General features: G+C 45.4%; 3 protein-coding genes and 1 long non-coding RNA gene across 4 annotated transcripts; 3 read left to right on the forward strand and 1 right to left on the reverse strand.

Moving 5' to 3' along the window:
- The first annotated feature begins 1,861 nt into the window (after window positions 1-1,861).
- On the forward strand, window positions 1,862-3,393 carry LOC100842713 (probable pyridoxal 5'-phosphate synthase subunit PDX1.1). Its single transcript, XM_010230194.3, has one exon. It carries the CDS (start codon window positions 1,984-1,986, stop codon window positions 2,923-2,925), a length of 942 nt encoding a protein of 313 aa, XP_010228496.1. The 5' UTR covers window positions 1,862-1,983; the 3' UTR covers window positions 2,926-3,393.
- Window positions 3,394-4,557: 1,164 nt separating this feature from the next.
- LOC112270136 lies at window positions 4,558-5,623 on the reverse strand. Its single transcript, XM_024457890.1, has one exon. It carries the CDS (start codon window positions 5,305-5,307, stop codon window positions 4,570-4,572), a length of 738 nt encoding a protein of 245 aa, XP_024313658.1. The 5' UTR covers window positions 5,308-5,623; the 3' UTR covers window positions 4,558-4,569.
- A 5,864-nt stretch (window positions 5,624-11,487) lies between these two features.
- Window positions 11,488-13,583, forward strand: LOC100829029 (COBRA-like protein 5). The gene is made up of 4 exons (XM_003557667.4): window positions 11,488-11,739; window positions 11,823-11,902; window positions 11,992-12,919; window positions 13,023-13,583. Exons 1-4 carry the CDS (start codon window positions 11,676-11,678, stop codon window positions 13,307-13,309), a joined length of 1,359 nt encoding a protein of 452 aa, XP_003557715.1. The 5' UTR covers window positions 11,488-11,675; the 3' UTR covers window positions 13,310-13,583.
- Window positions 13,584-17,824: 4,241 nt separating this feature from the next.
- LOC100843017 lies at window positions 17,825-20,885 on the forward strand. Its single transcript, XR_002962494.1, has 3 exons — window positions 17,825-18,512; window positions 18,924-19,136; window positions 20,140-20,885. It is a non-coding gene; the product is annotated as an uncharacterized LOC100843017 (long non-coding RNA).
- Window positions 20,886-26,063: the final 5,178 nt, after the last annotated feature.

Below are 26,063 nucleotides of genomic sequence, written 5' to 3' on the forward strand. Positions count from 1 at the left end.
CGTTTCCATTTCCATGTGAGATCCTCATTATCCGATTCCAGCCAATCAGCTTCCAACACCCAGACTGAAGAAACCACTCAAGCATCATCTGCACCTCCCAGCCAAGGCTTTTTTTTTTGGTGCTTCAAGGGAACCCAAAGCAGGCCACTTCTCGTTGGTCTTTGTGTTCCTCTGGGCTCAATTGGAACATCTTACTGGGCCTGATATTCCTTTATTTGTGGATGGGCTAGTCTAGGATTATCTGGAGAAGAAACGTGCAGGGCTGTGGGCTCAACTCTCTTGGTCTTCTCTTCTTCTTATTATCAAAAAAAAAAACTTTGAACAGCGGAGCCAAGCACAGAAAAACCTTTGCGGTCGTCTTTTAAGAAATCTTCAATCGTTAGCGATTGCTCTCGTCTCCGGTAGCCAATCTAGCATCGAGAACGGGGGAAACCTCGGATCATTCATGCATTATTTTTAATCTTTCTTGTTAGGCTTGTGTTTCATTGGCGGCTGAGACGACGACGTTGTTTAGAAAACGGTCTGTTGGCTCCATCCTTGTCCTGGTGTAGGTGCCGCGGCCTATTCCGTGGAATCGGCGCTTCTTGCGGTTTGCCTTTTCATGGTTTGGTTCTCGATTTATCGACGGAGCAACGGCTTGATAGTTTTGGTGTGCACGGCAATTTTAGGTTCCCGGTTCCTGAGGTGAGTGTTTGTGCGGGTTTTCAAAGCCTCCCAGGCATGTAGTTATGTAATTTCGTCACCGGATACACAAAGAAACAATCATGATGCGGAGGGTGGATCTAGAAACGTTGACTTTGAAAGAGCATGATGAACAAAAGATGTCTAAATTTGAATGCATCTATACACTAACTCATGTCTAAATACATCCAATTTTTTTTTGACAAACTTGAGACATGCATCTTTTGTTGGACGGAGGGGGTATATAGTTTTATCAAGAATATATTTTATTGTCTATGTTTGTTTTGGATTTATTTGCACTTTGATTCATAATTTAGTGGAGTCAGCAGATATTATTGTTTGTTGGTGACGACAAGGATGACGCAAACGATGAAGTGAAGCATTAGAAAACGACTAGGACAAGTCCCACACTCCAAAATGACAAGTTGGAGCAATATTGTATTGCCAGTGATCGGATCACATGGTGTCTACATGCATATTAGTATATCATGCATCCCTAGCTATCTAGCTAGCTTACCGTGTTGATTTTACATATGCTTGGAATTTGATCACACATGCTAGGAATTGCGATGCATGGGTATGAATGAATGAATATGCAGATGAGCATTTGACACATAGAAATGAGCAATCTCTTCTGTTAGACAAGGAAGGAGGGGCTTAGCTTAGCTTGTCCTGTACCCCATGTTATGGTTCTTTTCTGGCCCCGGTTTTGGGGATTGGTATGTATACATGGGCTGTGGACAAATTAAAAGTGAGCTCGTTGGAGGCAGCAGAGCCAAGCAGAGTACATCCATACATCCCGGCCATGGGGTGGGGAACGGAGATATCCTTGTCCTTTGTAGGATGGAGACGTTGCTGCCGTGCAGGACCAGATGATAGCAAATCGGGAGACGTAGCCGTCGTCCCAGTCATACACACTTTCTCAAAGAAATCAAACATGGCACGACAAATCCTCAAAGAAATCAACAATTTTACCTAGGCCTTATTGGAGTGGTGAGAGATTTTCATTTTAGAAAGAGAGAAAAAGAAGAAGGAGAAGGCGAGGTTGGATTTGTTCGGTGTGGTTGGTTGGTGCCTGTGGAGGCGGCGGCGGCGGCGAGCCCGTGAGTGAGTGGTGCTCTGCCTTGCTGCTGGCCCACCCCAAAAAATAAAATAAAATCGTCCATCTGGGCCGTCCATCGCAGGTATAAGACTGGGTGCCACCCACAGCCCATCGCCGTATCCTCCTCCATTTCCCCACCCCCGCCGCCTCCCTCTTCTCCAAACAAAGCCGAGCCGGCACACGCACACAAGAAGCAGGCGATGGCGTCCGACGGCAGCGGCGTTGTGGCGCTGTACGGAGGCAACAACAACAACAGCATTCTGGACTCCAAGTCCCCCTTCGCCGTCAAGGCGGGGCTTGCCCAGATGCTCCGCGGCGGCGTCATCATGGACGTGGTCACCGCCGACCAGGCGCGCATCGCCGAGGAGGCGGGGGCCTGCGCCGTCATGGCGCTGGAGCGCGTCCCCGCCGACATCCGCGCGCAGGGCGGCGTGGCCCGGATGTCTGACCCGGGCCTCATCCGCGACATCAAGCGGGCCGTCACCATCCCGGTCATGGCCAAAGCCCGCATCGGCCACTTTGTGGAGGCCCAGATCCTGGAGCACATCGGCGTCGACTACGTGGACGAGAGCGAGGTGCTCACGCTCGCCGACGACGCCCACCACATCAACAAGCACAACTTCCGCGTCCCCTTCGTCTGCGGCTGCCGCAACCTCGGCGAGGCCCTGCGCCGGGTCCGCGAGGGCGCCGCCATGATCCGGACCAAGGGGGAGGCCGGCACGGGCAACGTCGTCGAGGCCGTCCGCCACGTCCGCTCCGTCATGGGCGACGTCCGCGCGCTCCGGGCCATGGACGACGACGAGGTCTTCTCCTACGCCAAGTCCATCGCCGCGCCCTACGACCTCGTCCTGCAGACCAAGCAGCTCGGCCGCCTCCCCGTCGTCCAGTTCGCCGCGGGAGGCGTCGCCACCCCCGCCGACGCCGCGCTCATGATACAGCTCGGCTGCGACGGCGTCTTCGTCGGCTCCGGCATCTTCAAGAGCGGCGACCCGGCCCGCCGCGCGCGGGCCATCGTGCAGGCCGTCACCCACTACAGCGACCCCGCCGTGCTCGCCGAGGTCAGCTGCGACCTGGGGGAGGCCATGGTCGGCATCAACCTCTCCGACCCCAAGGTCGAGCGATTCGCAGCGCGCTCCGACTGATCCCCTTGTGCTCCTCCAATCCAATCCAATCCAATATTGCTCTGCTCTAGTCGCCTCCATCAAGCAATCCACCACCCATGATCAACAACTTTAAATTGCTAGCTCGCTCCAGTATCATTCCTTCATTATATAGCTCCCTCCGATAACCAGGAGCTCAAGTTCAAGTTTGTACGGTACATGCATGCGATGCGCCTCGAGTCAGTCAATCCTCTGTCCTTTATATACATATATATACCCCTTTTCTTCTTATATACACATATGTTGTGGTCTCTGCATTCTTGTTAACAACACCCAGGTTAAGTGCCTGCTTCTTTGGGTCATGTCCTGCTATAAACAATCTTCTTGTCACTTGGTTTTGTTTCTACTACTCTAGTACTTGCTGCCGGTCGTGCTGGTCCGTTGGACTCTGCTTAATTACCATAACTCAGTACTACTCGACTCAATATAATCGAATGATGTATTACTATCTCTTCTTCTTTAATAATGTTGGTATCATGAGCACCAAGTGATTTTAACTGCCGAGTATGTTACTTGCAAACCGCAAATTTGGCCCAACCTGAATCGTTTCGGAAGTTTTTTTTTATGTGAACCTCGTCAAGGCAAAGAGCAGAGGCTATTCTTTTGTCAAGGAAACCAGCTGCTTAAAATCCATATAGAGCAAAACATAATACTCCATAATCGGGTCTATGCAGGGGCAGAGTAGCTTTCTGTTAAGCCTAGAGCCATTGCTTCAAATCACTAAATTTACAAACCAAGACCTAAGCCAAAATCTTTAAATTACCCAGCCCTCGGTTGTGGCCCCCGCTGCCCCGCCCTGTCTCTGCCCCTCAGTCTACGGCACCAACGTAATAGACGCACCGTTGAAGAAGGATCTTGTCAGTTTTGTTCAATCGTGTCCTTTTCATGCCAAACTTTAGTCAAAATTTTCTGATGGACATCGAGACCGTTATCGGACTCAAGGAGCTCCTCGTTGTAGACATCGTCCCTTTTGTAGACACTATGAAGCCTGCCGAGATGTCGTAGGCATACGTTTCCAAGTTTAGCATGATCTTGTACTTGTGGATTTTCCGGGTTTATCGCACGGCTTTGTGAAGTCCTGTGATTAGATCTTACTATCTCTTCAACTTAACCACCACATCATCGACGCAAAGCTTCTTGGGTATGTGCAACCCGTGTTCCTCATCCAAAGGGCGCATCGTCTTATAACAAAACATGCCTGAGGGTGTGATGAAGCTCGTGTGAGGCATATACTTTTGCTCTCAATTGGATCTTATTGTACCCAGAGTTAGCTTTCATTCAATTTGACAAGCATACCTTAAATTGTTGGTTGAAGTAATAATGTTTTACCGTACACCAGACATTTTGTAAATACATGATCCTCTTTTCATCATCAACATACAAATCAAAGGCTTTTGGAGAGAAAACGTGAGCAATGCATGGCTATATGTAACAGTCGTACTTTTAATTCAAACTTCATGACTCAAGACGAAAAATTATCCAAATTAACATGCATATTGTTGTCTCCAAGAGGTTAAGTAAAATAGCCTAATTGACAAATATTTTAACTAATGGAAAAGATAACTAGCTATCTATGTCGACATGGCATTACAATGGAAGCCTTATTTTGAACCTAATAAGTCCCTCTTATGATGTGCCATCATCATCATCTTTCCCACAAACAGAGTACTGCGTGGGTGCATCAGTTGATCCGTCATTTCCCATGTGAGCTTGGCCTACATCAGTACCATCATAGCCCAAATAAGTTTCCGCCTCTAGGAATCTCTTGTAGTATGGCTGGTCAGAAAGAACATACGCCGATTGGTCATAGCCAAATGGATCTTCAACATTAAATTCATTACTAGCGGAGTTGACCAACAATGGTGGATCCTCGATGTTATGCTCAAAAGTTGAGCAAGGACCTGAATTGTTCTGAGGTGGCTCCATTGTGTTGTAAGGACTTGCAGAGTTAAGAAGAGGCAACTTCAACAATGAAGGTGACTCATGCACTTGACCAGGAGTTAGTGATGATAAAGCCAATTGTGTGTGCTGCAACATTTTTTGTGCCTGCATAGGAAAAGGTTGAGCCAAAGTTTTATGCGGCACCGATTGTGGTTGAATCAATGATGGTTGATGTGGAAGCATGTGAGACCCCAATGGATTCATCGATGAAGGAGGAGTCCAATTGCCACCCCGTGATTGAACTCTTGGTGGTACGAGGTTTAATGACACCCCTGAACCACAAGTCATGTGTTCATGACCATGATGAAGTGGAGGTAGACGATGCACCATATCTTGCTGAACACATAAGAGTCCAGTGAAGATCTTGTTCAGATCTTCGAGATTGAGATCTTCTTTCTTGGAGAAGAGATGGTTTGCCACCATGCAACGTCAGGTCCATTTCTATGAGTCGTCTCACCGTGGATTCGGGAGCACATGCGCCGCAAATGTTGAATGCCACCCGGGTACCAAAGACTGAACTAGTCTTCTATTTAGTAGCTTCCAGTACAACCACATGCTAAATGGGTTCTGTCTTGATTGAGTAAGTTGTATGAACCCAGATCTGAGGGATTGTGATGATGTAGAATGTGTAGGTGGGAGCGCGGGTCCCTCATGTGGTTTGGGGGATTACCTCTGAAAGTCATGTAATTGATGCCGTTGTTACTCTACCCTGAGAACAACAAGGGATTAACACGTCGATTTCTTGTGGGTAAAGTGTACAACCTCTCGAGAGTGTCAAACTAAGTACTTAGCTGTGTCCCCGGTTACGGACAATTTTAAGCAACTAGATCAAGTGACTGTAAGGAAGGTCTCACTCATTCCAACTTCATAATTAAAATTTGATGGTTTAAACATGGGATAGGAGCACCGTCAATGTCTAGTGCAAGAGACGAGCAAAGGGGTCCAGAGCTGACCGGCGCCCCGAGCTGCTTTTCGCGGTGCGAGGGAGAGCGCCAGGGAGGAGAGCCCCCACATGTCGATGTAGAAGGCGGGGGAACGCGGGATGCAGCCAGAGGCGGAGGGCTAGATCAAGAGGCACGGATGTTGGGGACTTGGGGCTAGGGGTGGGAGTCGGCGAGGGATCTTTCGTCGCACGTATTGGAAGACGAGGATGTCCTAGATGCCGCAGGCGAAGTTGTGCGACCCCGCGATGGGCGCTCGATACCTCCTCTCCTCATCTCTTCCAATCGTCCGCAACCCAAGAAAAAAACAATCAGCTCCCTAATCAGCAATGCGTTGAACATCTGAAGCTTGGTACCTTTGATGATATTTTGTCGGCAATATTCTGATGGTTACACATGTGCATAATTGATGAAAATGAATTTTTATTGCACTGATTTAGATTTCAGGTTGATACATTAATTACTACTCACAAGTAATAAAAATGATTTTGACATCAATATGTAATTAGAATGGACGGGCAATGTATTTTTTTGTGCTAAAGGGCATATGGTTTATTTCAATTTTGCTTTGTGCTTTGTTCATGAAGCGACAATCCCCTTATAGGGTATGATCTTTGTGCTTACAGTACTAATCCCTGGATCGACTCACTAGCACACACAGTTTCATGATGAAATACCAGATAAAAAGGTCAAGTAAATTTATTACATCGTCATATCCAGAACTCATAGTACTTACAACTTGCATAACCCCTCGGGTTAGCTTAAAACAAATAACTTTAAAGTCTGGCAGCGAAAAGCAAATAGAAGACGAGAGCCACATCAACACCACAGCGAGATCATGTTAAAATGTAAACTCGTAACCCTGAAACAACGACGAACCTCACTCGTCGTCTGATCCACCTGCATTATTTAATTGCAGCCACTACGTGGTCAATACATTGAATGTATTGGCAAGTTCAGTTGGTAATGATAACAGATCTAACAATGTACATGCAACATATGGCAAGATGGAGTTCAGGCTTTTTGCGTGGAAACAGAACATAATTGACGTAGCTCGGGGCTCAAACACCGGGGATGTGCGAGCACCCCCTTTTAGGTTCGGCAGTGGGCGGCCGGGATCGCTTCGGCGATCGCCGGCGGGGCCAATGCCAAGCGCCGGGACACGGTGAACACAAGACCTCTTTTACCCAGGTTCGGGCCACCCTGAGGTGTAAAACCCTACGTCCTGCTTCTGAGTTTGCTATTAACAAATGCTCCTAAATATTCAAGATAATTGTAGTAAATCAGAATAAGTGTTGTGGGCTTAGGAAATATAGTTTCCACCCTAAATGTTCTTTTATAAATACTTTTATACTAAAATAAGTTTGGAATAAACTCCAAATAAAATCTTCTAATATTTCTATAGTTCAATAAATTCCCAAATAGATTTATAACACCAAAACACAAATTTTGTAAACCATTACAAATGTTCCAACTATATATTTTTGGGAAGTCATGTTATCCCACTTTCAACGATTGATTAAATGCTGGAATAACATTTGCACATGAGAATGTCATGTTATCATCTTCTCGAATATTTGATAACTTGTTCTCGAAAACAATACGAACATGACAAAAATAAAAATCGAGAAAAACATAGGTGAATCATTGAATATGTTTCCAACCTTATAATCAGGAAAGTCATATTATTCCCTCTCTTTAACATTTAAATAAATGTTGGAAAGCATTTCTAATCGATTCAAATATTCCAACAATGCTCTCAAATGGTCATGGCACCCAAATTGAAATCTTAGCGTGTTAGTAAATCTTTAAAAAAACATAGATTTATTAAGATGCAAAGAATAATCTAGATAAAACCATAATGTTCAAATGGTTCCTAATAAAGTATTTTGAACTTATATAAATCCTCCAACCATGTTGTATAATTTGGATAGTCATATTAATCCACTCTTTTGTTGAATATTCAAACATGGTGTGAATTTTTTTAAATAAGTCATAACATTTGAAATCCTTCAGGAATTCACAACCAAAATATTTTCAAGGGCAATATTTTTGATTAAAATAATTATTTTATTTAACATTCCAAAATGAGAAAATTCTGGGATGTATCAGTTCCAGTACTAGGTCCATAGGTCCGTAAGAACCTTTGAGTAAATACAAGTGGAAAATAAAACACTGCTACGGAGACAACATGCATGTGAGAAATAAAACACCGTTGTGCTGACAACACGCATGTCACGCTTGACTGTACATTTACGAAGTAAATGACACTTTGATTAACAGCTACTCCGTATTTCGTTCATTTTGATTGAATGTCCAATTATATTATTATGTTTTGTATAAACATGAATTTTTCTGTGCACATGTTTAAGAGGTCGTGGCAATGCACGATCACCGTACTAGTCCGTTACTTAAGTATTAATGCTTAATTTCCTGACGCAAAGTAGTGGATGCAGACGGAGGCAATTGAGTGTTGGGATGGCCGCCGCAACTATGGTCCGCGCAACGACCGTGGCTGCACGGAGGTAATTGATGCAGCTCGGAACGACGATATTTTAGTAGTAAGCAAGCACGTGCAAGGAATAAAATTAGCATGCCTATGTTAGTCAATAAAATTCATGAATTCTATTTTTCTATTTGCAGGTGCAAGGAATGCACTCGGATGTTTTAAAAAAATGTGTTTGGTCGTTGTCAAAGATGAGTGATGACAGGGAGAAGTGGATGTTTTTTTTGTCACAGTTGAGAAACCTGGCTTGATAAGGATGATTTCGAAATGAAACGGAGGAGTACATGCATTTTCTTGTTCGGTAGCCACGCACGGCCTAGTTTATACTATAGGTGAAAAACTGAGTAGTAAAACACAGTAGTAGCGGTTTGACGAGTAAAACTGGAAACACTTAACGAATCTCGCACGCTCTGAAAAAATGAAAAATCTAGCCGGCCAGTAAAGCCCATCTTCAGTCTAACCCTAGTCCCTAGGCCATATTTGAGTGCGTATTCGACGGAGCTCCGGGGCGTCGGCGGCGCGTAGCCAGGCGGACAGAAGACAAAGAGAGCACCTAAAGGCGAGGAGGCCATGCAGGTGCAGCTCCGTGATGGCGCCTGATGGAGTGTATCTTTGGCACCGCCATGATAGCTTGCTGCAATTTTACTTCCCATGAATATCTTTCCAAAAAAAAAACTTCCCATGAATATACATAAAGATTATTCCAAAGAACGGCAGGCCAACCAAGAGATATTTCTGAGGCACCAGCTAAGGCAAAGAGTTGGACGACGAGGAGCAACACAATTACTAGGCTCCTTATTAGCAACATATTTCCAACAGATTACACATAAATGCTGACTGGCAGATTCAGAACGGTACTGTAGAAACCTTAATGATCGACTGTATTTCAGCGTTTCGTAAATGTATTGGGCGAGTGTACTCGTTGAGAAACAGCTGTTCCAGAGATAAATTTACTTGATTCAGAATCATCTGTTCGGGAGATCGATCAACAAATAATGAAACGTCATCTTGTCTCCGTGTGCAAAAAACCATGTAAGAATTGAGATAGACTGGATGTGTATGCGCGCTTCGCCGCCGTCGAAGTTATTAGGTGACAATTCTTTGTGTTCTTCTTCCGAAATCCACAGCCAACATGCACCTTGATCTTTTTTTCTTCTTATCGTACAACCTTTGTTTTTTGTGTAACACAACTAAAAATTAATACATATTTCTTCTATACTACATGATATTTTTTGAATATTAATCACAGATATTTCACAGGCCTTCTCGGGATCAGATAAAAACGCAATCATCATTTATTAACTCGGAAGGTATATACGTTCATCATTTTTTCAGAAAATCCTGCAATCTTGAGACCATCAAGCATCAGATTGATCGAAGACCAAGGTTGCTAGAAATAGAAAAGGAGAAGGTAGACTGGCAATATCAGGGACGGATGATGCAATGTATCTTCAACCTTCAACCTGTCAATAAGAGAGAAGAAACTGAAATAACTTGGATGAATTAATCCCAAATCTCTAAATCAGCCTTTGTAAAGGCACCAACACTGCAAGCACGCAATATCAGCAGTTATACATCCCAATCAAGAACTTGTGTCGCACCAAATCCACTCCACATCTCCAAGAGATAAATTGGAAAAAATTTCAAAGCGTGGCTGGGAGCAAGTTACTTAAGCAAGGAAAAAGGAGAGGGATTAGTGTAGGTGATGCACGAACACATCGTGCCGTTGGCGTCCACACCGAGGCGAATGTCCTCGTCGACCAGGTAACGGGCTAGCGGCACACGGGCATGCATGCTCCCGCCAGAATTGCCGAAGTGCAGCGAGCCCATGTCAGAGCCGCTAACGCGCCCAGCTTCTCAGCGAAGCGGCGTCCCTCCGCGCCCTCGCCGCCCCTAGAATTGCAAGCAAAACGGAAACAGATAAATTGTTGGCGCGGCCTTCCCATCGCCTACCTCGCTCTTCATCGCCGTCGCCCAATCGTCGCACTGCCCGACACGGGCCTTGGGCCAAGATCCTCTTGGGGGGCGTCACAGCTACCTGGCAGTGGCCGGAGTTCGGAGGTCGTCGTCCGGTGTCTCCTCTGCGAGACTGCGACCTCACTCGCGAAGGAACAGAGCCCATCGCCTCCCCGCGCTTCCACCCGCCGCGCAGCGACGGATCTAGGGGAGCCCTGCAAGAACGACCTCCCCAACGGCAGCTGCCAAGAACGGGGTAGACCAGCGACCGTCGTCGAAACTGATCTCGGGTGTCCTACCCTGTAAAAAGATGAGAAAAGAAGCTGCGAGAACGTCGGTCGGAAATGCCAGCGCACAACCTCTAGAAAAATCCAGCCAGCCAAGGCACCACGGATGCACGCGTGTCACGTTGCAAAACGTTAGTTGCTGACTGTTGCCCTGTGCATGCAACCCCATGGCCTGCCGAATAACGAGGAACTGCGCTGCGCCTTGGTGGAGCAAGAAGAGGCCGAAGAATCCTTCGGCTTTAGGATTTGGATGTTATCATATCATCACAGCATACTCCTCGTCTCCTCCTCTCCTCCTGAATCCTATCATGCTGCACAGGCAGCGGCCGCAGGTGGCATCGAGGGTGGCTGCCGTGCTGGAGGAAGAGGCCGGGCTGGGTTGTGCGTATCATTTGGCTCAATGGGGCTTTCCCTGGGCCGAAAAAGATTAGACATAAAAAGTCTAAAATATCCAAACAGTTGATTAGATTTTACTAGTCTATCTCTTAGTAGTAGCAGAAGGTACCGTAAAAATCCTCAAAATTTAAAGTCAAGATACACGTGGTAGCATCTGTCTCGGCATCCTCGATCTGCAGACAGAGGAGCTGATCTAAAAGATGCAGCTAGCGGAACAGCAGCTGCGTACCTTACACAACTAGAAGGAAGATGGCGCTCCACCGTCGCTGTCAGAGCTAACCAGAGATGATACCGTTGCCAATCGACAATCCTCTGTTTTTTCTCCTGAGCAGAGATCCCCCGCGTCCCTTTCTCTCTCGCCCACCGCGGTTGCTTCAGTGCATCGTCGAGCTACCAACCTGCTAACGTGTGCAAGAGCAACGCAGCACCGGGAAAGAGACTAATTCTGATTTCAGAGCACGCACACGTATGGCGATGGATCATTAGCAGGAGAGGTGGGGCTGAGCCATCACCCCGGCCGGCCGGAGATTAATTCAATGGAGTTATTTTGAAGTAACCCAACCGACGGTGTGACATGCCATCTCGATGTCCTTGTTGTTGGCCTTTAATTGCCAGCAGCTTCTTCCTCGAGGGCCATCAATCGACCGAGATCTCTTGTGCTAGTGCCGTTTTTTGTGTGGGGGAGTTAAGGGAGTGCGACGATCGATGGGGCTCCGCAACTCTATGCTGGAGGTGGCGCTGATCCTTGCGGTCACCTGCTCCGTGGCAGGTACTAGTTCAATTTGCATCTCGATTAATTGATCGATGCTTATTTCTTGCCCCCGATCAAGTTAGCTTGTTTCATGTTTCCAGTGGCGTATGATCCCTTGGACCCGACGGGCAACATTACCATCAAATGGGATATTGTGTCATGGACGCCGGACGGATACGTGGTGAGTGCTGCGTACACTGACCACAATGATAATTACTGAGGCCACGGCCGCTTGAATTCTTACATAGTACATGGCTGCCTGGCGCTCAGGCGATGGTGACGATGAACAACTACCAGCAGTACCGGCAGATCATGGCGCCGGGGTGGACGCTGGGTTGGTCGTGGGCCAAGAAGGAGGTGATCTGGTCCATCGTGGGCGCGCAGGCCACCGAGCAGGGCGACTGCTCCAAGTTCAAGGGCGGCATCCCGCACTCGTGCAAGCACACCCCTTCCATCGTGGACCTCCTCCCTGGCGTGCCCTACAACCAGCAGATCGCCAACTGCTGCAAGGGCGGCGTCATCTCCGCCTACGGTCAGGACCCGGCCGGGGCGCTGTCGGCGTTCCAGGTCTCCGTGGGCCTCGCGGGCACCACCAACAAGACGGTGAAGCTGCCCAAGAACTTCACCCTCATGGGCCCAGGCCTGGGCTACACCTGTGGGCCGGCCACCGTGGTTCCTTCCACCGTGTACTGGAGCGCCGACCACCGGCGCAAGACGCAGTCCCTGATGACATGGACGGTGACGTGCACTTACTCGCAGCAGCTGGCTTCCAGATACCCGACCTGCTGCGTCTCCTTCTCCTCCTTCTACAACAGCACCATCGTGCCGTGCGCCAAGTGCGCGTGTGGTTGCGGCAGCCGCAAAGCAGCAGCGAGATCCGCCGGGCGAGGAGGCAACAGCCACAGCGACGGGTGCATCATGGGGGATTCCAAGCGTGCTCTCACGCCCGGGGTCAACACCCCCAAGAAGGACGGGGCGTCGCTGCTGCAGTGCACAAACCACATGTGCCCCATCCGGGTGCACTGGCACGTCAAGCTCAACTACAAGGACTACTGGCGCGCCAAGATCGCCGTCACCAACTTCAACTACCGCATGAACTACACGCAGTGGACGCTCGTGGCGCAGCACCCCAACCTCAACAACGTCACCGAGGTCTTCAGCTTCCAGTACAAGCCGCTGCTCCCCTACGGGAACATCAGTGAGTTATCATGCATACATATGCCTTAACTTAAGTACTCCATCGCGCGCTGATCGAGTATCAGAGAAAACTTGAATTGAATTGAATTGCTTTTGCGTTGCAGATGACACCGGCATGTTCTACGGGCTCAAGCTCTACAACGACCTGCTCATGGAGGCCGGGCCCTTCGGCAACGTGCAGTCGGAGGTGCTCATGCGCAAGGACGACAACACCTTCACCTTCAGCCAAGGATGGGCCTTCCCGCGCAAGATATACTTCAACGGCGATGAGTGCAAGATGCCGCCACCGGACTCCTACCCCTACCTGCCCAACTCCGCCCCGCTCGCCACGCCACGTTCCGCCCTCGCCTCCGCGTGCTTGCTGCTGCTGCTCCTCCTCCTGGTGGCATGATCCATATCTTTTTCATGGTTTGAACTACTCAACACCAGAGCGGTGTAGTAGATCATAGAGTTGCTTGGATTTTGCTTGGATTTCAGTCAGCAGAATCTGTCGTCTGTTTAGCTTTGCAACTGCAAGACAGATCTTCATGTACAACACAGTTTTTGGAGTCTCAAACTAGGCCTGCTTTGAAATTTACATCACAGCCTCGTTTTTTTCACTGAATTTGACTCCTGCAACATATGGTCTTGGTTTGAAAGGAAAAAAAAAGAGCACCAATTTGGTACGCTTGTCGGCCGACAAAATCTTTACTGCTCCCTCCGTTTTTGAATACTTGTCGTGAAGTCTTTATCTTTATTATTCTTTAATTTGTAGTTACTCAGTCCATCCTACTCCCCCATTCCTTAAAAATTGGCATATTAGATTTTATTAAGACAATACTTTGACCACAGATTAATATGTTAAAATGTGGTTCATATGACATTAAACCACAAGTATCATGAAGTACTTTTCATAACGAATTTAGCGATACTAATTTCATGTCATATAAACCTTGACATAATAATTTGTGGTTAAAAACTTCTCTTAACGAAAGCTAATATATATCTTTAAGGAACGGACTCGCGAAAAATACATGTCCAACGCACGGACGCGGCCCCGCGATCAGAAAACCAAGAAGGAAGAAACGATTTTTTCATCCAGTCTAATCCCGATAGAATTCCCCCGCCTCCGCCGCTGCCGCCGGCCTTCCTCGCTTCCGCCGTCGTTTCCCGTCTCAGCAGCCGCCTCCCTCTATCCTCGCGTGCTGCGGCGACCCAACCATGTCGTGGCTCACACGCTCCATCGCGGCCACGCTCTCCTCACCGTGCGACGAGCCCGACTCCGACGACTACGAATCCGAGACATCCTCCGCCGACACGGCGGCCGCGGATGAGGGCTCCTACTCGCCGTGGAGCCTCGAGGACGAGGGGCCGAGCAGACCAACACCTTGACCCGCGGCGTCAAGGACCCGCAGTCCCCGCGGATCGCAGCGATCCGGAGCGATCTGGCGAACAACGGTGGGAGGGTGAGGAGCTGCATCTCGATGCTGCAGAACAACATGGCCGTGGTGGAGATCTCGAAGATCGCGTCCTTGTTCCTGCCATTCAGGAAGGAGGAGGTGGATGAAGGAGATGCCGTCCCCAGCGTGACCGAGGAGGTGTTGGTCTTCGGCAGGCACATCTCCACGCGACCTGAGGAGACGTCGCTCGATTTCTCCCTCTTCATCAGCGAGCATTATGCGGACGGTAAGATTTGGTGCTTTATAGTGTCTCAATTTGAGCGCGTTTGGTTGACAAGAGAAGATTTGGTGAACTTTTTGTAGTGCAGAGTATCCATCTCTTCTCTCCGATGCTAATTGCTTCCCTTTTAGTTCAGGATAATTAGAACATACATAAATTGAAGCCATGGTATTGCAATTTAGGGTCAGGATCGCCGGCCGTCGACGCTCTGCTTCCCTGCCGGCAAGGGCACAGTTCAGTTCAGTTCAGTTCAATCGATTGAACCTTCAATTCACCAGACATCATTCACCACTGGCACTGGACATGACTAGATCATGCTGGGACTTATAACTGACCTGCATTTCATAACTTGGATTCTCCACTCTTGCTGTCTGGATTGTGGTACGTGTTAATTCAACTAGGATGGGCTTGCTTGCTTGTTAATTTGTCATTCCTGCACTTTAATTCTTGGTTGGTAATAAAAAAAGGTTTGGGGAGCATATCTAATAAAGGTTTGGAGAGCATGAGATATCTCATTTTGGAGGCATTTTCGAACTTGGGATTGTAGGAATTCTTTTTAATTCAGAATTGAGAAACCATATTGTTTACTTGTTCTCTTTTTGTTCAGTTTGTTAATTCTCTTTTTTTTTCCTTGCCAGTAGGCAGTAGCCAAGGCATGTCATTGAGAAGCCATTGAGACTGATTCAAGACTGCCCAAGTGCACATTATTCCAGGTTCATACTTGCCACATCCTTTGCTGCCGCAATCGAACTGTTAGGTACCTCCAGATTTCAGATGTTGTTGTTAATTGACACTCACCTGTTGTTTTGCTACAAGACCCCATGTTATATCTATATTACAACAATGGCAACTTCAGAATTGGAGGTGATGTTATTTCTTTCCAGTTTCTTAGTACATAAATAATTCAGACACTCGGCAACAATAATTCAGACTTATCTGTTTGATGACTCTCGGCAAAAAGCAATGCAATTCCCTTTTTGGTGCTCGCAATAATAAGAGTTTTCTGCTAACCTTTTCCTGTAGGCAGTGCTGATTTTTTTACTTTTGCTCATCTTTGTTGTTTTCATCTGGTGTTGATTGTATCAAATTGGAGCTGGGAAACATAAGTCCAGGTGGCCATGGATGTACTGGGAATGGAATTGGAATTTATCTGCTCCACGGTCAGGTTAGGGAAGGTTATCTGCTCCAGTAAGTTTATAATCAATCAACTCAAACTAAGGTTGATATGAATGAGGTGCAAATGTGTTAGTTTCAAATTTGTCCAACTGAAGTTTGTTTGTGTTACGTCTGACTCATGTTCGCATAGTTTTTCACCGCCGAGGATGCATCTGAAGCTTCAGTTATGTGTTTGTAGAATTAGATTAGATGCATTTGTAATTAGGTGATTGATCAATATGGAAACACTTTGAATGTCGTACTTAAGTGGACAGGTGTCTCCTGACATACTTGACAACACTATGGCAACAAAGGTCGGTTCCACATTCTTTAGGTGATTGTTCAGTTGTATAGTTAACATTCTTATTAATAGTCAAACCTGGATCATCTTGTTATTATTTATATAGTGTAGCAAGGGTACTCCTATCAGTTTTCCAGTGATGTCAGATGTGCAGTCCCTGTCTGGTTGTGAAGCAATAAAAGTTAGTTCATATGTATTTAGCATTTACTATGTAGATATTTGGAAATTTCTTTTGAATTTCAGTTTTCATATGGTGGCCAATGACAGATTACAGAAAATGACAACAGGGCTGTAGAAAATATGAACATTGTTGTCTCTGAAAACAGGAAGTTGACTTTTAGAACATTTGTGTGTTACCTTAGCTTGCAAGATCGGGATTGTTTTCAGAAATAATTGTCTTTCCACATTGTGGGTGTTTAGTAGTCACATAAACAGCGAGTCTATAGGCGACTGAAGTTGTACAACAGAAAATTAGTTGAGTTAAACGATGAATCATCTGCTCTTTAATTTTATAATGTACTGGACTATTGGAAGTTGAAATTACAGTCATATACTACACAGTCCAGAATTAGTAGATACTTGTGTATTTTGCTCTTAGTAAACTGAGGCTGTTAGTTATTAGAACGCTTGCGAGGGCTATTAGTTATTAGAAATCTGTGTATTTTGCTCAAGCACCAAACATGGGTAAGAAAGGGAAGAGGTTCAGAAGTTCAGTGTTGTCATGAGTGTATTGAACCCCTCTAATTCAGACCGATAGTAAGCTTGGTGACGTTAATTGAATGTTTAACCATGTACTGTTATTATTGCTCATAATTATTACATTGGGAAATAATCTTCTAATTTGTTGCCATGCTGCTTGGATTGTTGACTATACGAGTGATAAAAGATGGTGCGCTAATGGCAAATATTGGGTAACTTCGTAACTTACCGACATTACCTCGCACAAACTTCAGTTAAAAATTCTACATGTGAGCTCCGTCCAGGCCGCCATCTCGCCGGAACTTTGTCAGCCAGAGCTCCACCCGATCTGTCGTCTCACGATGACTTTATTTAATTTGTTTTTAAGTTTATTACATTACATTTGCGTGCGGTGAGATAACCAATCAAAAATCACACATGAGTTCGGGCACGGGCAGTTACGTACGTCCGTCGTTCGTAAGTCGTCCCCGATATCGCTTCGATGGAGAAAACCCATCCTCCGGTCCTGTCCCACTCCCCACTCCCCAGTCCCCACGGAGAAAGCCCACATAGGGAAAAAAAAAAGCCCACGTAGAACTGCCTCCTCGAGCCGCCGCCGCCTCTCGCGGGTGCTCCGAGGTCGCCCCACCTTCGTCTGCGAACCTCCGTCGCCTCGCACGCCTTGGCCTGCACTTGCGTCAGCTTCGAGCCCAGCGCCGCCATGGATCTGCTTCTTGGTCGCGGACGCGGGGAGGGAGGGGAGGGAAGGGAGGGGACGCGGGGCAAACAATGCTAGCGGTGAGATCGTGAGAAGAAAGCTGCCTGGATTCGGGATTTGGGGGATAGGGTTTACCTCTGTGGATCGGAAGAGGAGGAGGGGAAGATCAGAGGAGGTGGCTGCGGCGGTGCGAGTTTGGGCCTGCTCGAGGAAGGGGGCGGCTTTGGCTTTGCGACCGGTAGCAGCATCGGCAACGACGGTGTAGGATGATGGCTTCCTCCCTTGGCGCGGTCCTCCATCATTTCCCCCTTCTAGCACCTCGCCCCACCGCCCGCCGCACTCCGACCAGCCGTCGCGCGGTCCCCAACAAGATCTCCTGCATCGGATGTGTATGTCCAATACCTATTTTTTTTTAGAAAGTCCAATACCAACTCGATCGGCTCACCGCCAACCCTTTGGCTATGGCTAGCCGGTTCTGATGAGAGCTCTAGGTTTGGCATCGAGGACCCAGAGGGCATCCTGAGCACGCCGCAGCCCGGCACATTGCACGCCTCGAGTTCCACCAGTTGAACAGGTTCTTGGCCTGCATTAGAACTTATCTCGGAAACATCTTGGTTTGCTGTGGTCAGTTCATCCTCCATCAGTTGATCATGGTGTTGGTGCCCAGTTGAAAATGAGATATTTGTGACGCCACAATAAGTTACTCCCTCCGTTCAATGATTCTTGTCAAAATATTACATGTATCTAGACGCTTTTTAGAAATAGATACATCCATTTTTGGGCAAATTTGAGACAAGAATTATCGAATGGAGGGAGTATTTTGAAGAATACTTGAACAGGTTCTTAGTCTAATTAATTCCAATCTGTAGTGAAACATGCCCAAGTTAATCACACAATAGTAAATTAACTGTGCAACACTATAAGTATTGCTTGACCCATGTTTGCTACTTGCTATGATTTTTGCAGGCACAAAATAGTAATAGTCGAAGGAAATTATTTCTTGCTGAAAGAAAATATTTGGACAGACATTAGAGACATGGAGAGATCCATGGGCCGAATACCTTGCAAGATCGAGACACTAAGGTATACTTTCTTGCAATCATTTGTTCTTTTTATGGGGGGCATATATACTGCAGTTTAGCTGTCAGCACTTTAGTAGTTGCAATACTTGCATTCAACATATATTTTCTGAACAATCATGTTGGAACCAACACTATTTCGGTTTGATACATCAACTGCAGAGGTGGATGTCAACTTTTTCTCTAGCAGTAGCTCATGTCTAGCTTCAATCGATAACTGTAAGCTGCGACTTAGTCGATGAATTCCAAAATTTGTAAACACATTACCTCTTTGTATCATTTGCAAGGTTAATGCGGTAGATGGAGTAGTTCGCTGTGTATTTTCAGAAATGCCTTGTGTCAATATGTGTAATGTGTTGCAGACATTTTGTATTGGCTGCAAGGCGAAACATGAATCGAGTTTTCCTTCCTCCAGGTGAATCCCAATCTCTCGCCGTCGAGATATGGCAGAGTGGATCGAGGTTGGCACAATAATTTATCTGGCGAGATCGAGGAGATTGATGAGGCGAGCATACCGCTGGCGATCGGAGAAGCGGAAGACGGGGTCACACAAGCATCGGCGGCCGTCGGACCCGCGCAGGCGATACGCTGCGTGGAACGAGGGAGGCGTCGGTGGCTACTGCTTGCGGTAAGTAGCCACAATAAGAATCTGTTTAGTCCCACAATAATGCCCAGCGATGTGGAACAAGCGGAGCAAATTAGGGCCCCTAGAACAATAATGAATGATGAACTTTTGACTGTGGCACTTTACGGAGTTACATGTGTTCCAATGTAAAAGTTAATCTGAGATAAACGGTTTCTAAAAAACGAATTCTTGATTTATGTAGTTAAAAGTAGACAGATGCTTACCTTGATGATTGAATTGCCCTGTTTGCTCTATTTATAATTTTTTATGTGAGGGATCGGTCTGGGTTCCAAAGGCGAGCAGCGGTGGAATTTGGGACATTTGGGGATTGATGAAGGAACCTGCTAGGGGATTATTTACTATGCTCTTCATTAGTTAAAGGGTATCATTTAATGTTATTTCATCTTAAATTTGCATATTATTGTAGTTTTATAAAGCATGTGACTTAGGTTTTTAAAAAGATGGTTTGCAGATAGAGATACATGGATGGGGCATTACACATTTCTTATTAGATTTCTCTCATTTTCTTTGCTGTAACCTATATAGCGGTGTAGGCTAGAAGCCTGTGTGGACAACAAAGCGTCTTTCGGAAGAGAGGTTTATCTTCTCAATGAGAAGAAGCCCATCTGCCTAGATACATCGTTTATTGAACTTCATGACATTTTGCGGACACTTACATTATTTGAATCATCAATGGACAATGGACAATGGACATGAAACGGAAAATACAAATATTCAAAACTTCAATACATTCCACGGCTGGCAATTCCTGATAACAAAAATTTATGCGTTACCCTAGCGAAGTACTGCATTGGAAAAGAACTACAAGACGTGTTTGTTGCCACATGTCGGCGCAAAATATGATAATTTCATCAATATTTTTATGGATGGGTTTGGTGTGGCCACATACTTATTTGTTAAGTCATGTTCAGAGGCTGCAAGGACTCTAAAGTTTGCTGAAAATGCTGAATTTTTACTTCTGCTCATATTTGTTGTTTTCATCCAGTGCCGACTGTATCAAATTGGAGCTGGGAAACATCAGTCCAGGTGGCCATCGACGCACTGGAAGAGGAACCAAATCGCCACCGCTGCTGCTGTCATTTTATTTTGACCATATGTTAGCTTCCTATCCATCAGCACATGACTATGCCTCCTTATCCATGATATCATGTTCCAGGCATTTGTGCCTTACGAGTAGTCCAGTTAGGAAAGGAACTGGAATTAATCTGCCGAACGTCAGGTTAGGGAAGGTTATCTGCTCAAGTAAGTTTATGATCAATCAACTCAAGCTAAGGTTGATTTGATTGAGGTGCAGATGTTTTACTTTCAACTTTGTGCAATTGAAGTTTTTTTGTGTCGCATCTGACTCTTGAAGCGCGACAATGACGCAAGGCTGTATGGAGAGAAATACAAGGACTACAATGCTATTGTGAATCAGACCATAGGGATGCAGTAAGTGTTCTGGAAAGATTGTATGTTTTATTGTTTGATGAATGGAAAGGAAACCATCCTTACCAGATTCCAAATACATAATTTTTCTGTAATAATGCAACAAAGGTCCTTTATATGCATAGTTTCCTAGAATTTCTTTGAGCGGAGCATAGCGGTCCGTGGCAGCTGCTGCAGTTTGTAAATTTTAAGTACTCATTTTGGATGGGGAACTGGCTCGAGATTTATCTCTGGAACTGTTATTCGTTTAGTGGTTTTCTAGGAGTAAGTAACCTGTAGCAATAAAGGAGCGTTTTTTTTTTCCATTGGAAGTATGTGAAATGGGTTGCTTGCTGCAGTAAGAAAAATGGTGGCCGTGTTAGGTGCTGTGAATCTTGCAAAACTGTTGCTTTGTTACTTAGATCTGAAGCTGTCTTGGACTGTCTAGATTGTTCGTTGATCAGAATTATTCGCTGAGGTTGTTTGGTCGCCAGCATCCGTAGGCAGAGAAAAAGAGTTTTGCAAGTAAGGATTCTTTCTAATGGCATGTGAAGTAAGGATTCTTTCTAACATGTCAAGTAAGGATTCTTTCAGTTTAATAACATGTCAAGTAAGGATTCTTTCTAATGGCTGTAAGCAACCACTTGGATGGCTTGGTGAAGTAATCATCTATATCTAAGTAGAAGCAATCCACTACTTGATTTTTCTAAACATACAAGCATGCCACGTCATCACATAATTAATTTGTTCACACCTATTTAGTGAAAAACTCATACTTTTGCACATGCATGCATATTACTTCCATCAAGCTATCCTCGTTGAATGAACAATGTAGAATTTTATTATATGTTTTCAATTTTGAATGCTCTATGTTAACTAAAAATTTCCGCAACAACGTGCGGGACATCATCTAATTAAGGCCAGTGTATGCGTGCACACAGGGGCACTGATAAATCAGTTTCAGCCCTTGTGTATAATAACAGGTTGTCAAATTAGAAAATCATTAGTTCTATTAAAGAGTAAAATCTGGGAGTATATATGTCCAGTACACAAGCTTATATTTGGTCACCAAATCCTTGATTGCTTAGAATTTAGGTGGTGTTGCTTTATATGTGTATGCTCTGGAGGCTGGAAAGTTGAGAGTATATTGCTCCCCTACTTCGTCTATGATGGAGTCGTTGTTACAAGGGTTTCAAGAAATTGACTTTACTGGCGCTGACAAGTTAATTAGTATATTGTGGTAGTTAGATCTTACGAGTTATATAAGTTGAAACTTGTAGGCAGTAATTTTGAAAGCAATTTATTTGAAGTTATAAGCAAAGTCTGTGGGCAATGTTTCCGACTATTTGTGCGGAACACAAGAAAAATAATTGGAATTTGTTGAATTCATAGGTTATTAATGCAATGAATGAATTCAGTCGCTTTTTTCATCCCCTCCTTGGCTTCACAACCTCAAAGATAGATCATTTCCGACAACACACCTACAACACCATGTTAGTTATCTCCGAGGTTGTCAAGCCATAGGTAGAAGATTAATTAGGTCAAGTGTTCGACCTGACGATGACGTTTTGCTACCATGTCTCCACCTTTGTTGCCTACTTCTGGGACAAGATCTTTATGCGGTGTTTTTTGTTAAGAATAATTATTTTTGATCAATTAGATTAATTATTAGTTAGTTAATGAATTATTAGGCAGTTGGTTGGAAAATTTGGGACGCGAAGGCAAAAGTTTGGGACACCAATGCATGTATTGGTGCCTCTTCACCCTGTATAAATATTATCATCAATCAATTGAATAGAACACAGAGATTCATTCTCATTTTCATTCACAACACGTTATTAGCCACGTTTGCTCTACAATCAAAAGGTTAGGATCATGGCAATCAAGGATCTGCTCTCTTTTTCCTTACCGTTCTTGAGCTCCCTGGCCACCGAGGTCACAACCGCCGGTGGACCCCACGCCGCCGGTGGGCCCTGTCCCGTCGATGGGCGTCCAGACGCCGGACGCACGCAGGTGTGCGCCGCTCGCGCCTCGCCCACGACGCCGCGCCGGCCTCTGCACCAACGGCCGCCGCGCTCATGGAGGCCGCCACGCCGGTTCCTGCACTAGCGGTCGCCGTGCCCCTGGCCCTCGCCTCGTCGGCTATTGCGCCGCCGGCCCCCACACTAATTGACCGGCGCCCCCGGCCTCCCCGGTCTATGAGCCCACCATGGCATGGATGATGGCCGGACCGGCGGCGCCGATGATCGGAGAAGACGACGAATTTGCGCTCGCCCTTGCACCGCCTCCACTGCCGCTCTACTGCCCCATCCACGGGCATGGCCCGTGCCCTACGCGCGACGGCACGGCGCCACGAATCCCGTCTCCAACTTTGCTGGTGACTCTACCGGGCCTCGACATCAAGACAGCCGGCGGCAACGACCTTGAAGATGGACGAGACAACGATGGGGGGCTCGACGCTGTGCCCCCGGAGGCACGGAGGCTCCTCTGCAAGTACATGGCCGCCATGGCCGCTCACCGCTCGGGGACGGGCGCCGGCGGGTGGAACCCGGCCGCCCTTGGTCTCTCCTCCGTCGAGGGGGGGCTCTTCTCCAACTAAGCATGCGCGGAGGGAGGCGGCGACCGTGGCGGATGGGCGACGGCAGCGGCCGAGACGGGCGGCGGCAGGACGGGGTTAACCCTAACCGCCCACCCCCACCCCAAAAACGTGCCCCGCCTCCTCAGTCCTTAACGGGCCGGCCGAAAGGCCCAAGCCCACGACCGCCCGAAGCCCAAAAACGCGACCGCGCCCTCCCTCCACTGGTTTTGGCTATTTTACAGAAAAGTCCAGAAATTCCGGCTATTTGCGAATTGGTCCATGTATCTATTTAATAGTTGTATTTTACATACCTATAAGTCCCTGCACTTATATTTATTTAGATTCTAGTGGTTTTTAGGATATATTCCTACTAAAGACATATTCCTATGTAAATGTCAATGTAAATATTGTCGTGTTCAATGTGTTTGTATAATATACATCCCCTATTACATGTGATATTTACACCTTACAATTGAGATTTTTATTTCTTGCATTTATGAGAGTTTTGCTTCAACAATTAAGTCCCAAAATGGCACCAAAAATGCCCAAATTAGACTTGATTCAAGAAAAATCTCCATTAGTGATAAGCAAAAAAAATATCACCATGTGATTACCTCAATTTAATATATACGAATCACAAGGTACTATAGACTTTCAATAACGGTAAAACGATATATTGCGTTGAATGTTCTGTGGGAACATACACCTTATTGAAAGCAGCGAATTATTTCGCGTAGTGGTGAGAGGTCTACATTGTGTGAATATGCACAATGACTACCTTCAATGTGCTCTTCCAATATTAAATAACACAAGGTGCTACAGTCTTTCAATAACGGTAAAACGATATATTGCGTTGAATGTTCCGTGGGAACATACACCTTATTGAAAGCAGCGAATTATTTCGCGTAGAGCTGAGAGATCTACACCAATAAATCGGTGATTATCTTCAAAGTGTCATTTGAGATCTACACTATATGAATTTAACATTGATTAAATTTCTTGCATTTTATTGCAATTTACTTATAACAATGACCACAATATTTTGCTTTTACCTACTAGTAATTGACAAAATCAATGGTTTTTCAATCCCATGTAGGACAAAATGACCGGAAAAGAGTTTGACGAACTCGCCCTCGAGGGTCGAAACTATCCAACTTGGGCAATGGACGTAAAAGTGAGCCTTGCGTCACGCGGACTTTCAGCGGCCATACAACCTCCTATAGAGGGACAAGAGCCCATCACAGATCTACACAAATATAATGCCTTATGCATTATAAGGAACCACATCCATGTTGATCTCAAATTAGAGTATATCATGGAAGAAAATCCATACACACTATGGCTTGCCCTTCAAACTAGATATGAACAACAGAAGGCCGTAATTTTGCCTGAAGCCACACATGGATGGACTCAACTATGCCTACAAGATTTTAAATCTATAGGAGAGTTCAATCATGTCGTTCATAAAATTTGTTCAAAGATGCAATTTTGCGATAAGGAACCTTTTGAAGCGGAAAAGATCGAAAAGACCTTATCTACTATGCTTCCGGCCGATAGGATCCTTCAGCAACAATATCGTGCACGCCAATTTAATAGATATTCTGATCTTATCCATGTTTTACTTTAGGCCGAAAAGCATGATGAACTTCTAATGAGAAATCATCATCATCGTCCGGTAGGCGCTGCACCTTTACCTGAAGTACGTGCTAATTTTCAGAAGAACAACAAGTTCAATGGATCGAATAATTGACCAAACAACTTCAAAAGCAAGCAAAAGGGCAACAACAAGAAAAACAAGCCACGTGTACAGGATAAGGGGAAAGGCAATTTCAAACCACAATACGACAAATCTAAAGTTTGTCAAAAATGTGGGTGCTACAAGCACATTACAAAGAAGTGCCGTACTCCTCGACATTTGGTAGATCTGTACCTACAATCCGTAGGACGCAAGCGACCTGCTCATCAAGGACCAAGATTTAAATCACACTTCAATTTCCAATCCGACAATTCCAAGGAAACCGGTTGTTCGCATGATGTCAAAGAAGAACCAAGCAACAACCCAACACTCCGATCGTCCAGGGATCTAATGAGCACGGAAAACATGATCATTGAATTCACTTCAAATGATGTGTTTGGAGACCTAGAATAGTTCACCTATCTCCGAAATAGATATTATCTATATTTACGTTCATAAGTATTGTTGTAAATAAATTATAATGATCGTTGTCATCTATATTGTAATATTACATTATTGTATCAGCACTTTGATACCAACATATTTGACATATGTATTGTAAATTACGATTGTATTATCAATTTAATACATAAATAAATTTGTATGTATTTTATATATCTATTAAGAATGATACTAAAATTCTTCCTTTTCCATATATAGTTCTCTACGGGAGTCAATCCAAAATGGATGAAGAACTTTGCCTTGTGGATAGCGCCACCACAAACACTATACTTAGAGAAACAAAATATTTTCAAACCCTTACTAAAATGCAAGGGAATATTTTGACAATCACTGGACGCGATACGTTAATTGTTGGTTCTGGACGAGCCATCATCTCACTTCCTTTGGGTACACAAGTAATAATCGAGGACGCTTTATTGTATCCTGATTCAACTCGTACTCTAATAAGTTATAGGGATATCCGTCAAAATGGGATTCATATAGAAACCCACGATGACAACAATGAGAAATTTCTCCTATTTACAAAAAGTAACGGATATGGCAAACAAATTCTTGAAAAAATTCCCTCTTTATCGTCCGGATTGTACTATACATACATAAAGCCTGTAGCCCATGTTGCGTATAAAATAATTTTTCAGAATATCAATACATTCCAGACTTGGCATGATCGCCTTGGTCACCCCGGTATCGGGATGATACAAAAAATTATTAATAATTCTATTGGTCA

The sequence above is a fragment of the Brachypodium distachyon genome, chromosome 1 (genome assembly GCF_000005505.3).
Source record: "Brachypodium distachyon strain Bd21 chromosome 1, Brachypodium_distachyon_v3.0, whole genome shotgun sequence".
In the NCBI taxonomy this organism is placed as follows: domain Eukaryota; kingdom Viridiplantae; phylum Streptophyta; class Magnoliopsida; order Poales; family Poaceae; genus Brachypodium; species Brachypodium distachyon.